General features: G+C 40.3%; 2 protein-coding genes and 1 pseudogene across 2 annotated transcripts in view; 2 read left to right on the forward strand and 1 right to left on the reverse strand.

The window, feature by feature from the left end:
- The window catches only part of LOC146485164 (uncharacterized), a 428,948-nt gene that overhangs the window by 27,495 nt on the left and 388,953 nt on the right, over window positions 1-12,500 (forward strand). The window lies entirely within an intron of this gene.
- LOC146485167 (uncharacterized) lies at window positions 6,251-9,110 on the forward strand. Its single transcript, XM_085103618.1, is given in 3 exon segments — window positions 6,251-6,933; window positions 7,156-7,484; window positions 7,487-9,110. Coding segments are annotated over 3 exon segments (1,326 nt in total). The 5' UTR covers window positions 6,251-6,262; the 3' UTR covers window positions 7,813-9,110.
- Window positions 9,699-12,500, reverse strand: part of LOC146485168 (uncharacterized) — a 5,364-nt pseudogene continuing 2,562 nt past the window's right edge.

Here is a 12,500-nt window from a genome sequence, read left to right on the forward strand (position 1 = left end):
CTACATTTAATTACAAGGATGACACCATTTGGACTAATTTACGAAACATACACCCATAATCTGACTAAAAAAATTTGTCTCCAATTAGTCATCTTGAATATTTTAAACTTAAACCTATGGAGATCATTTTAAGTTACAAAGGCCCAACTTTTCAAAATCATGGTATTTTTCCAGCGCTATACTTCTGAAACGAAGGTCGGTGACCCCCATTTTTTTTTTTTTTTTTTTTTTTTGCATTTCTGACATCAATAACTTATTAGCTGACCATACCTAAAGTATGAAAAAAAATCTGTGGGGCAGAACGTTTTCGCGCGAACGTCCTTAAGAGGATTTTTATTTTGAGAGTTAAGTTGCAAAAGCTTGCATTTTTTTTTTTTTGGAAAAAAGTGGCGGAAGTGTTAATTTGTATTAACATGATGTTAAAGAGACGGGATATGAATTTCCCTCCAGACTATATCGTTCGTCAGAAAATTGTTTTTCGAATCCTATCAGTGCAAGGTCGAATTTTGTTCAAACTGGACTTAATTCTCCCAATTTTCGTTTCACGCGATTGTGTTAATGTAATACTCGCAACTTGAAAAGTGTGAACTTAAACCGCCGTCAGTTTAAGGTTGGTTGCACCCACCCACAAACTCAGAAGCTAGTGTGAACTCTTAAAATCTTTATGAATTTTAGTTTGATTGCACTCATTCATACTGAGTGACAACCACAGTGAAAGTTAGGACCACATTATTGACAGAATCAAGGTTCGATTCGAAATAAGATGTACGAGTTACGTAAAATATCAAGGATTTGTCATCAGACATTTTATCAGTCTGGAATGATGGCATTTGATAACCGACTCGCATCCTTAGACAAAGAACAAAACATTACAATAACACTGGTAAATTTATCAAATCTCCTTAACGCTAGGTGCTGCATGTTTGAGGGCTTATCAACTACAGTGGACTCCCACTATCTCGAACACTCACATAACTTTCTTTAGAATGGGGGAGTTTGGCATAGCCGAACGTAAATAAGAAGTGAAAACAGCATCCACTAAGATAGCAAGAGGATTGAGATGATGGGAGTCTACCTTATGCATTCAAGTTATTACGAGGAAAAGTAATGCAAGTCTTTTGTGAATCGTAGGGGTTTTACTGCGTGTTTTTTTTAGGCTTGTGGCAGTGGAAGGGGCGAAGGAAGGGGGGAGTTGATCTAAGAGAACTTCCTGGTGTAATAATTTTTCAACATTCAGTTATATGTGGGCGAGGAATTCGGCAAGATTGAAGATTGAAGAATTTTACTAGCCCACACAACATCAATATTTTACAGTGAAAGTTCAGAAGCGGTTTCGCCCCTCCCACCAGCCTAGTTGTATGCCACATGTACAAAGGATTTTAGTTCAGTTGCATGCATGTCACTTCAAAGCATATTTAGTTGAATAAGTTGACTTGAGAAATACATATATATCATATCAGACCATAACTGCAAACGAAGAGAAAAGCACATAAACGGAAAAAGGACATTATGTTGTTTTCTGGTAATACATTACCTCTATTCGTAGTGGATTTTTTTGGTAGGCTGTTATTTGCATGTTTTACGTAGAGTCCATTATAAAGGAAAATGATCTAAAGTTTACATTAACTTACACGAAAAGTTAAAGCAAACTACCTTGGACATTTGAGATGTATGCTAGACAAACGTTGATTAGATCGAGTTAAGTGTTGTCCTGTTGCGAACTGTGCGTACTTCTTTTTCAAAAGGGTGGCACAATGTCTGCAAGACGGCATCGTGTATGTAACGTAGATTAGACATATGTATACTGACTGCATGTTCAAGCTTTTAAAAGTTTTTTTTTAAAAACTTAAGCTTGTTTGAGAACACATTTGATGCTGGAATATTATTATTGGCTTGATAGTTCGTGTGACTTTAGCCACACGAAATTTAGACATAAATAACGTAGATTATACAGAAGTGTTTTTAGTGATTAGTAAACCATTTTCACTGTGATTACAACATCTCCCTGTCTTTGCTGAATTAAGATATGGGAGACGAGATTTTGCAAAGAAAGAGAGCCATATAAGACAGAGAAAGGAAAGGAAATGGGTGGATAAAAAACATCTTGAAATCCTAGAACGACGTAACTTGGCGAGAAGGCCAAAGAACAGGAATATATTGCTTAAATAGGCAGATGAAGTCCCACGAGACACGTGTGGCATTGACTCTAAAACACCGAGGCATTAAAAACATGCCGGCATTCCGCATAGGCTGGTTTCGTGGTTATTTAGACAGTGAGAATAGTTAATGACATGTTGTTGTTGGGATATTATAACGCATGATGGTTCGTGCAACTGATGTCAAATAACATTCAGACTATGAGAAACTGATTTTGAACATTGAGCTGTTTTGTGGGGGTGTCCTTTCAATTAAGCACCGTAATTGCATAGGCTTTCAAAGCTCGTTCAAAAAATCTAGAACGTTTTAATGCATTAAAAAAAAGGCTTTCAAGACTCTTTCAAAACAATCGATTGTTCAGAATGCACGACCCACATAATAGCTGACAACATTTATCCGCTATGTATATTGCTGTTCTCTTGTGTAATTTTATGACGACATTAATAAATGTCTTTGTTGCTGAGAGATTATTTTGTACTTCTTTGTTTCATCTTATCCCAGTTTGACAACAAAAAATACGAGACAAGTCTGCTCCTAGTCAGTTAAGATGGGGCGAAGAACTGGGCAGCAAATTTGGGAAACAATAATGTATCATGTGATAAGCTACGTGACTTATTTCCGGGAGACTTCTTATTAAAGGGAGTTTTGAATTCAAAATTGGTTGAGCTTGAAACATTTACGCAACAGTCTAAAACAGCTATCTAGCTCTACCAGTCCTTGGGAATATATTCAGCAGGGTTTTTTATCGGAAGGAGAATGGCTTCTGAGATTGGTGGCAAATAGCAGAAGAAAAGGAAGCAGACAACATCATCAAAGTTATTCAGTTTAATTCCCACGAGCAGCTCCCAGCTCACCACTTAGCTCAGTTGGCTAGAGCACAGGGCCGGGTTGTTCGAAAGCCGATAAACGCTAATCTACGATTAAAAGCTAATCACGGTTTTCATCTCGCTTTTAAAAGTGGTTTTGAAGCCTAATTGCAAGCTAAAGGTAATAAAAAGCTAAGTCAAAACTGAGTGACAAAAATATTTCCAAAGAATCTTTATTGACTGTAGTAATTAAACTGGAATCAAAGTTGACGTTAACCCAGGATTAGCTTAATCGGGCTCTGAACAACTCGGTCCTGGTGATCTAATCCAGAGGTCATGAGTTCAAATCCCGGCGAAATGAATTTTTCTTTGACCGTCGCAAACTATAGCATACATTGTCTATAGCATGAAAGCTAAGATAACACAGCGTTTAATTGATTAAATTTAATTGTTTATAACATCTTTGCGCCCATCAATAGCAAGGAGAACTGGGCAAACGGAGGCAACTGAACAAACCAGAAACGCACGAACGGATAGTCGAATGACCGAGTTAACGATCAAACGGTCCACCGAGCGTTCGCAGGCGAAAACGAACAAATGAAAAACCGAGTGAACGAACTCGCGAAACCAGATGAACAGCTGAACGACCGAGTGGACAGCTCTGTCGTTTGCAGCCATGCACGTTTAAAATTCGACCGATTTTCTGATATTTTAAATTAATGCAAACTTAAAAGCACATAGTATCCTATCGGAATGAGTGAGAAACGAGGTGGCTGGGGGCCTGTTTCCTACGAGCGTTTACGACACAATTCAGAGCTGGTTAGGATGTAGCATAGATACATATTTTTCGGGCAATATTTACAGTCCGGTTCAAATAAATGCAATGGCCGTTCAAATTATGCTATGGCCGAGGGTGAATAAAGCCGCTATCTATATATCTATAGTCTTGTATTTTGAGATATCTTCGATTCGGAAATCTTCCTTACATTGTGAACTCCCGTCGGACAACTTCTGAATCGGTCAGGTAATCTCTGGAAATCTTCAGAAATCCCGATAACACGAAAATTGTACACATTAGAAGATAACAGGTATATGGAGGATAGGTGGTTAGTAAGGAATCCGCCCATGAACCTGATTGATATACAAAGAATCAGTGTGAAGGAAAATACTTTCTACGAGCACAGCTCGCTGGGTAATGCCAGTTATCGAACATGGTCCCTTCAGTTGAACGATACTGTAAAAATGTAAAATTTAGCTATGGAACCATTACCAACCCAAAGCAGTCCAACACAAGTCTTATCCATTTTGTTGTAATCCAGGAAGCAGTGCCATGATGACAGGGGTACAGTGTTTATCTCAACCAATTTTTGTTCAAGGTCACCCACCACGCACCACTCTGGCGTTTGGTCCTCTCGGAAGGATAACTTGACTGGCAGCGTAGCCATGGCGACTGATCCTGTTAAAGAAAATGCATTTGTCAAAAGAGCGGAGTTGGTGTGGAGAAGAGGTCTGAACTTTGTACTTTTCTTAACGACAACACAACAACAATAACAACAACATAGTTTGACGTTGTTTGAATTAACGATATGGACAAAAACTTTGCCACCGCCTGGTTAGCTCAGTTGGTAAAGCACCGGACAGCTGCGGGGGAGGTCGAGGGTTTGAATCCTGGCGGGACCAACACTCAGGGTCCAGCAACATATAGCTTGGTGTAACCCTTCGATGGCTAAGCATCCCATACAGGGAGTGAGTAGCAATGCTCCTAGTTGCTTCATGCAACCGGGTTAAGCTTCGGCCGTGTCGGTCACTTAGCCTCGTAATGCGGCGTTTTCCTTCACCATATATGTGAAATCGAGCACAAGGAAAGACACGTAATGTTTGACAAAAACGCACATCATTAAGCCGGCATTAGTGGACAAGTTTACGTTTACAGCGGTAGTTTATTTTTCTGGGAAGGATAAGTTATAAAAAACTCAGCACAAAAAAAAAAAAAAAAAAGATGACGACGGGTAAGATAACGGGATAAAATATAAGTGATGGTGCACCTTTACGTACGAGAAAATGGGGTGTATTTATTGTCGACCGAGCTTCGTGAGTCAGTATGTTTTGATCAAAAGTGCCCATGCTAATGACACGAGAAATTGAGACGCAACTGAAATACAGCGTATGATTAATTATTGCTAATGTTATCAGGCTATGAAGTCAGTATCCTTTAGCTGTTAGAACGGCTGTTACAAGGCACCGATCTGTTAGGTTTTTCGTGTTCAGGAGCGAAATGAAGCCAAAAACAACACAACTTTGATGATGTTAACGTTAACCAACGTGCTTGTGCAAAGTTTTTACCAACCAAACATTTTATCAGTAAAATGAAATAATTAAACATGTTTGAGGATATTATTTACTGAAGCCTTGTCATTCTCTGACACGGTTATTACTTACCAAACTGCGAAACACCCATTAAGTCTACACTATGCTGGATAGCATGCCCTTGCGAAAAAATATTCCAGCTGGTACAGTGTCAACGGAAGTGGCCCAAAACCGCCGCATGCGTCTTTCCACTAGAATCCAATCCTCGCTCCTCGTTGTTGACTTCCGTTTCGGTTTGATTCTCTGTTCACAATTCTCAAAAACGTGTCACGAAAACCTATTCTTGAAAGTGACGATTCTCTTTCAATACCCGAAGCAGCGCAGCGTTGTTAACGTTCCGGCACAAAACAGAACAGATCCGAAAATCGGCGTTTTTTTTTCTGTGAACGAAAGCCCTACCCGATATGTTTTTGGTGCCGGCACAAGAGCTATCCGGTATAGTGTACATAGCAAGAGAAAGAAGGCGCGAAATTTAAACAAAGCTAGGTAGAAGGTTATCTACTAGCTGATTATGCACGTCGCCTATGATACAAAATAAAAAAGTGAAAGCAAGCCTCCCTTACAAATTTAATGTGGAAAAAGAAAAGATAACCAGTGTTTATTTCTCGAGTAGTTATGCAAAAAAAAAACCATTTTTTTTAAGCAAGACAGGACTTAAGACTTAATTGTTGCCTGATATGTCAATGGGCTAGCCGCGAAAGTAAACTAATGTTTCTTCCTTCAGGAAATTACGAGCCATCTGTTACTAAATAGAATCAAGAGCAAACAGAAAAACAAAAACAAAAAATAAAATGAAAGCGAGAGAGACGTCCTTCGAAATTCTTGGTTTTCACCCACGTGACCTCCGCCTTGACGACGGTTGCTATCCGCCATGTTGGTGCCCAAACAAACGCGCTCAATAGATATATCACAATGAGAAAGAAAGCGTGGCAATGGTGCTTTGCATTGTTTTTGGTTGTGGAATTCGAAGTGACCGAGATAAAGGGATTGGATATTATCGAATACCTTCAGTGGCAACCAACAAAGGAGAATTTGAAGAAGAACTGACTACAGAGCGGAGAGAAAAATGGATAAAAGCGATCAGTCGCGGAGACACGGCTTCGAAAAACGTGCTCACAAGCGAACGGTTTTGTGGCAAGCATTTTGTTTCTGGGAATCCAGCTCTTTCTTGGGATAAGCACAACGTTGATTGGGTGCCCACATTGCAACTGGGCAAGAAAAATTATAGTCCTCAATTAGACCATGAAGCGAACGCAGAGAGAGCTGAAAGGGCAAAGAAACGACAGAAACTTGCGGTCGAACGACAAGAACGCGAAGTGGCAGAGAACCGTCGAAAGCTCCTAGAAAGCAGCCTTCCTTCTCTTCCTGTTGCTCAGATCGACTTTAGTCAGCCAAGTACTTCGACAGAAGAAAAGGGAAATCGAAACGAAGGGAATGAGGAGGCTTTTTCTTCTGATCTGGCGGCCATAGCAGTTAGCGAAGGTGAAGAAATCGAACCGGAAACTGTTAAAGTCGACGCCGAGTGCCAAACCACCGAGTTTGACTACATGTTTCAAGCAACTAAATATCAAGCCCCAAATAAGGATTTCTTTGGCAGTGACGATAAAATTCGCCTTTACACTGGGCTACCGTCTATGGAAGTACTAATGGTTGTTTTTGAGCACGTCTCCCCACATGTTACACGACAAACACAGTCGCTCAACAGATTTCAAGAGGTCATCATTATACTTATGAAACTAAGACTAAATGTACGGTTACAGGATCTTGCATACCGGTTTGTTGTTTCAGTGTCAACAATTTCCAGAATATTTTCCCACTGGATTGTTTCGATGGACACAAGGTTATTCCCCTTTGTGTACTGGCCAGACAGGGACCAACTGTGGAGAACATTGCCACAGTGCTTCCAGTATGCATTCGGAAAGAAAACAACTGTTGTGATCGACTGCTTTGAAGTGTTTATTGAGAAACCTTCAAACTTGCTAGCCAGGGCACAGACATTTTCAAGTTACAAACATCATAACACAATCAAAATTCTTGTAGGCATAACACCACAAGGAACTATTTCATTTGTGTCTGAAGCCTGGGGAGGTCGTGTCTCAGATCAATTTTTAACTGAGAACTGTGGCTTCCTGGACAATCTGATTCCTGGAGACATGTGATGGCCGATCGGTGATTCACCATCACTGAGAGTGTTGGACTGAGACATGCTAAACTAGTTATACCAGCTTTCACAAAGGGCAAATCTCAGCTCAACCCAGTGGACGTGGAGCAGACAAGAGGCATTGCGAATGTGCGGATTCATGTTGAACGTGTTATTGGACTGCTTCGACGGAAGTTCACTATACTGGAAGGCACCTTGACAACTGACTTTCTGATATGCAATCATGAAAACTCTGTCAGGCGTACTGCATTGGTGGATCATATGATAAGAGTTTGTGCAGCTCTTGTTAATTTTTGTCCTCCAATTGTACCATTTGATTAGATCAACTTCACATTTATATACCTTAACCCTTTCACTCCCAAGAGTGCCAAATATCAAAATGCAAGAAAATTCCAACATTCCATTTTGTACAATATTGGAAAACAAATGGTACCATGCAAAAGTACCACTGAAGAGGTTTCATTTGAATAGTCACTCCATAGGATTTCGTCCACAGACTAAAAAGTTAGAACTTTAAAATTACAGGTCTCCATAACTGACTCTGGGAGTGAAAGTGTTAAGTCTTCTGATTAAGCCACCAGGGTGTTTAATTTATTTCAGGGGATAGATAATATAATTTTAAGTTAATTTGACAACCATGAAAGGGAAATTGCAATAGTTAACAGCTCAGGCCTCTAAGAAAGCAGATCTGTAATGCAATGGCCTCTGTGTTTACATCAAAAGGTCAGTTCAACCTCGTGCATATGACATGCGGTGTTATTATAGGCTAATCACAATACGGCAAGCATCCATCGTCAATCAAGACGGTGGGCTTCATTCACATTCCCGGTGTACACTTCATAATTCTCTTAACCTTTCCAAACATTGGTCCAAACATTGTCTTGTCTGCATATTTGAAACATAATTATAGTACAGAATACAGATTTTATTCAAAGTAACTTTCTACATAGTGCCATCAATATCACGAGAAATGATTATTACTTTATTACTTGTGCCATTATTTATTTTGGCTCACTTGTTACGTAATGTTAACCCTGGTAGAGGGTCTTTGTTCTCATTGAGACTTTGTTACAAATGTTATAAAATTTGGGAGGGGATGAAGTGCTCCAGCTATCTTGATAGACTCAGACCCCAGGATAGCTGTGTTAAAATGGTAACAATGAGTACATAGTTGGTTGATGATCAGTCTTATCGAGAGGATAAGGACCTCTCCGGGCCTGGGGATTTAGACCCCATGTGAGGCCAGGGCCTGGGAATTAGGACCCCACAGATGGGAATAAAGCCTCCCAGTGGCCTGGGGATGAGGACCCCATGTGAGGCTTAGCACTCTCGTTGCCAAGCCACATGACCTGTATGATCCTTAAAGATGGATGTGTGTCGAAAACTCGAGTACTTCATCCCCTACCCCTTTTTCCCACATATTCGTTGTCATGTGTTATTTCATGGGTTGGGAACATTAAAGAAAAATTATACGCAAATCTCAAAGTAGCGAAAATTTGTAAGAGATCGTTTTTGAAAGGGGAGGGATGGCTTAATAAATTTCTTTTTCTAAAGAGGGGTGGCTTAATTAGAGGATTGGTATGATTTTGTAAAGGAAATATATAAGCTCATTTATATCATGCCTCTGGCTACTGGATATTCTAAGTTTACAACAGTGTTCACTTCCCATGTAAAAAAAATCTGCCCTTTTAAATGTCCATTCTCCTTTTACGTTTAGGTATAATATTTTCTTTGAATTCTACTTTTGCAAACATTGTTACATCTGTAATGGTATGACTTTGTGTTCTTCGGCAAAGGAAATACAGGTGTCCCACACTTACTGACATGCAGTGCATGGGTGGTGGGAATGTGTGGTTCCAGAAAATATTCATTCCCATCCCATGGAAGGTCGTTGGAAATTCCAAGAGGAAGGGGGTCTCAACAGCCAAAATTTATAAGGGAAAGTATGAACCTTAATTGGAAATTCCAGAGGGGGGGGGGGGGGGGGAAGGAGGGCTCAAAAGAAAAAAACCTTCCATGGAGGAGGTGTGGATATTATCTGGAACCACACAATGGCTGCCTAATATTTTATGTGAAGGCTTTGTCTGAATTGCTTTAAATCAAAGCCACAGAATCAAAAATTGAAATGCCTGAAAATGATAAAATACAAAATTACAGTGTGACGATTTTCCATGTTCCATTTACTGTTGTAAAATAGTCATCTGTTTTTAAAATGAAGGAAACAAGCTGATTCTGCCATTTCTTAGACATGTTGCTAAATGAGGTCTCATACCTTGCACATCAAAGTTTATAAATGTGGGGTCTACTCCAAACACTAAACAGGTTTGCAAATGCAACTGCAAAAACCCCACAGTCACTCCCATTGCTTTCTTGCTGCACTGGCTTTGGGTCAAGGGCAATCAAACGTCCCCCTATCAAATCATTTGTTTGTTCCTCTACTTCTTGAGTTATGACTGAGTCATGATAGAGGCTATCAAAAAGGTTTACATATCCAGGCACACACCCAATTGAGCTCACACACACCCAGTGATCATTCCCAGTGTGCAAAATTTGAACAAATTCACCACTAGCAACATCAAAATTTCTAACGGGGCCAAGTGTTGGTCGCTGAAAACCTGCGATTGCCGGGTTCTCAGCCTGTAATAAAATATGAGCTCGTTGGATGATATCTCAGTCTAGCCATCCAGTAGGGTTAATAATTAATTCAAAATGGTCGTCTGTTAGATTTGCCAATGCACTGGTCTTATCAGTTTCACCCTGGGTGACTTTTGTTATAACGATATCACTTTCATCCTCACTACTGGAGGAATCTGACAAAGAAGAACAAGTGGTAGAGGTGGTTGTAGCTTGGGCAGGGGCAACCTTTTTGCAGGCAGGGCATTTCCAGGTAGTTCTGTGATTGTTCGGCATTCGCTTCAAATCAAGACAAGCAAGGTGGAAGTACTTTCCATTTTTGCAGCTTTCTCCATGGCACTCAACTAACTTGTCGGTGGGGGTAGGCTTTGCCTTGCAAATACAAATACTATCACATTTCATCGCCGCATGACCTGACACAACAGTAGGTCGTGAGGATTTTCTGGTATTCCTTTTCCTCTTGAACTGAGGAAGTCTGGAACAGTGAGGGCAGTACCAGGTCTTTGGCATTGCGATGGAGGTGAGAGAGAGACAAGACGGATGAAACCTTTGATAAGGGCAGTCCTTGTTACAACATAAAATGCTGTCCTCGTCTCTTTCTACGCGACAAAAACAAATAGCACCCTTGCTTGGTAGTGTAGGTGGTACTGTGCACCTTCGGGTAAACCACCGTCCCAAAATCTCTGGGAGAATGCATATTCTCCAGAATAATTCTAGTTTAGGCAAAACAAAGTTCCAGTGCTGCACATCTGGATATATACACTGCACAAATAAATGAATGTTTTTTGCCTTATCAATGCCACACACAACAAAGTCAACATATTGCAGATTTGGGACTGAGAAAAGCTGCTGCTGTACTTGATAGTAGTACCTGTCACTTTTTTTCAGCTGTAAATTCCCATCAACTTTTTCCAGGCAGGAATTTTTATGTTTAACATAGTCCTCAAAGTTGTCATCAACAATGACTGTTGGACATTTAACTTCTCCACCTCCACTTCCACAGCAGTCACAGGACACAAGAAAATCAGGGGTGGCATGAAGAAATGAATTCTCTTTGTTGATGAATGACCCACACTTCTTGACCTCTAGATTCACATGACGTACTTTCATGGGAGTGTTGTCCAATACACACAAACGGATTCCAATGGAATGGATTTGCATTCCATTGGTACACCATTGGTGAATTGCATCTAATTAAGGGGACTTAGACTATTTTCGCTACGGTTCGGTTTGAGTACAGCTGGATTCCGTTCGTCCATTGGTACCAATGGTACGATTGGTACAAATAGAATGACTTGGCATTCCACTGGTACCCCATTGGTGAATACGGTTCGGTTTCAGTACAGCTGGATTCTGTCCGTCCATTGGTACCAATGGAACGATTGGTACCAATAGAGTGACTTGGCATTGCATTGGTACACCATTGTTGAATTGCGTCTCATTAATGGGACTTAGACTATTTTCGCTACGGTTCGGTTTGAGTAGAGTGGGATTCCGTTCGTCCATCGGTACCAATGGTACGATTGCTACTAATAGAGTGACTTGGCATTCCATTGGTACACCATTGGTGAATTGCATCTCATTAAGGGGACTTAGACTATTTTCGCTACGGTTCGGTTTGAGTACAGTGGGATTCCGTTCGTCTATTGGTACCAATGGTACGATTGGTGCCAATAGATTGACTTGGCATTTCATTGGTACACCATTGGCGAAATGCATCTCATTAACACATGTAAGCCGTTTGAAACTTGAACGAATGGTCGATTGGTACCAATGGTACAAATGGAAAAGTAGTCAGTCGATTGGTTAACCAATGGAATCTGCATTTCAAAACAAAGTCATGACTTGAATATAGGTCGATCTATAAGCAAAATACCCTGATTCTTTAATGCTGTGAGCCGAACCAAGCGCGCTACACATGAATACACCTAGTTAAAAGCGCGCTCCACATAAATATGATTCGTTCTTTAATCCATGAACCGAAACAAGCGTGCTACGCCTGAATATAACTCGTTCTTTAATCCATGAACCGAAACAAGCGTGCTACGCATGAATATAACTCGTTTCTTAATCCATAAACCGAAACAAGCGCAATACGCATGAATACAACTTGTTATTTATTCAATGAACCGAAACAAGCGTGCTACGCATTAATATTACCGGTAGTCGTTTTTTAATCCATGAACCGAAACAAGCGTGCTACTCGTGAATATACCTCGTTCTTTAGTCCATGAACCGAAACAAGTGCGTTACCATAAATATAACTCGTTCTTTAATCCATGAATCGAAAAAAGCGCGCTACACAGAAATCAAAATCGTTCTTTAATCCATGAACCGAAACAAGCGCGTTACACATGAATATACCTCATTCTTTA

The sequence above is a fragment of the Pavona decussata genome, unplaced genomic scaffold (assembly GCF_977016875.1).
Source record: "Pavona decussata unplaced genomic scaffold, jaPavDecu1.1 SCAFFOLD_27, whole genome shotgun sequence".
Lineage (NCBI taxonomy): Eukaryota > Metazoa > Cnidaria > Anthozoa > Scleractinia > Agariciidae > Pavona > Pavona decussata.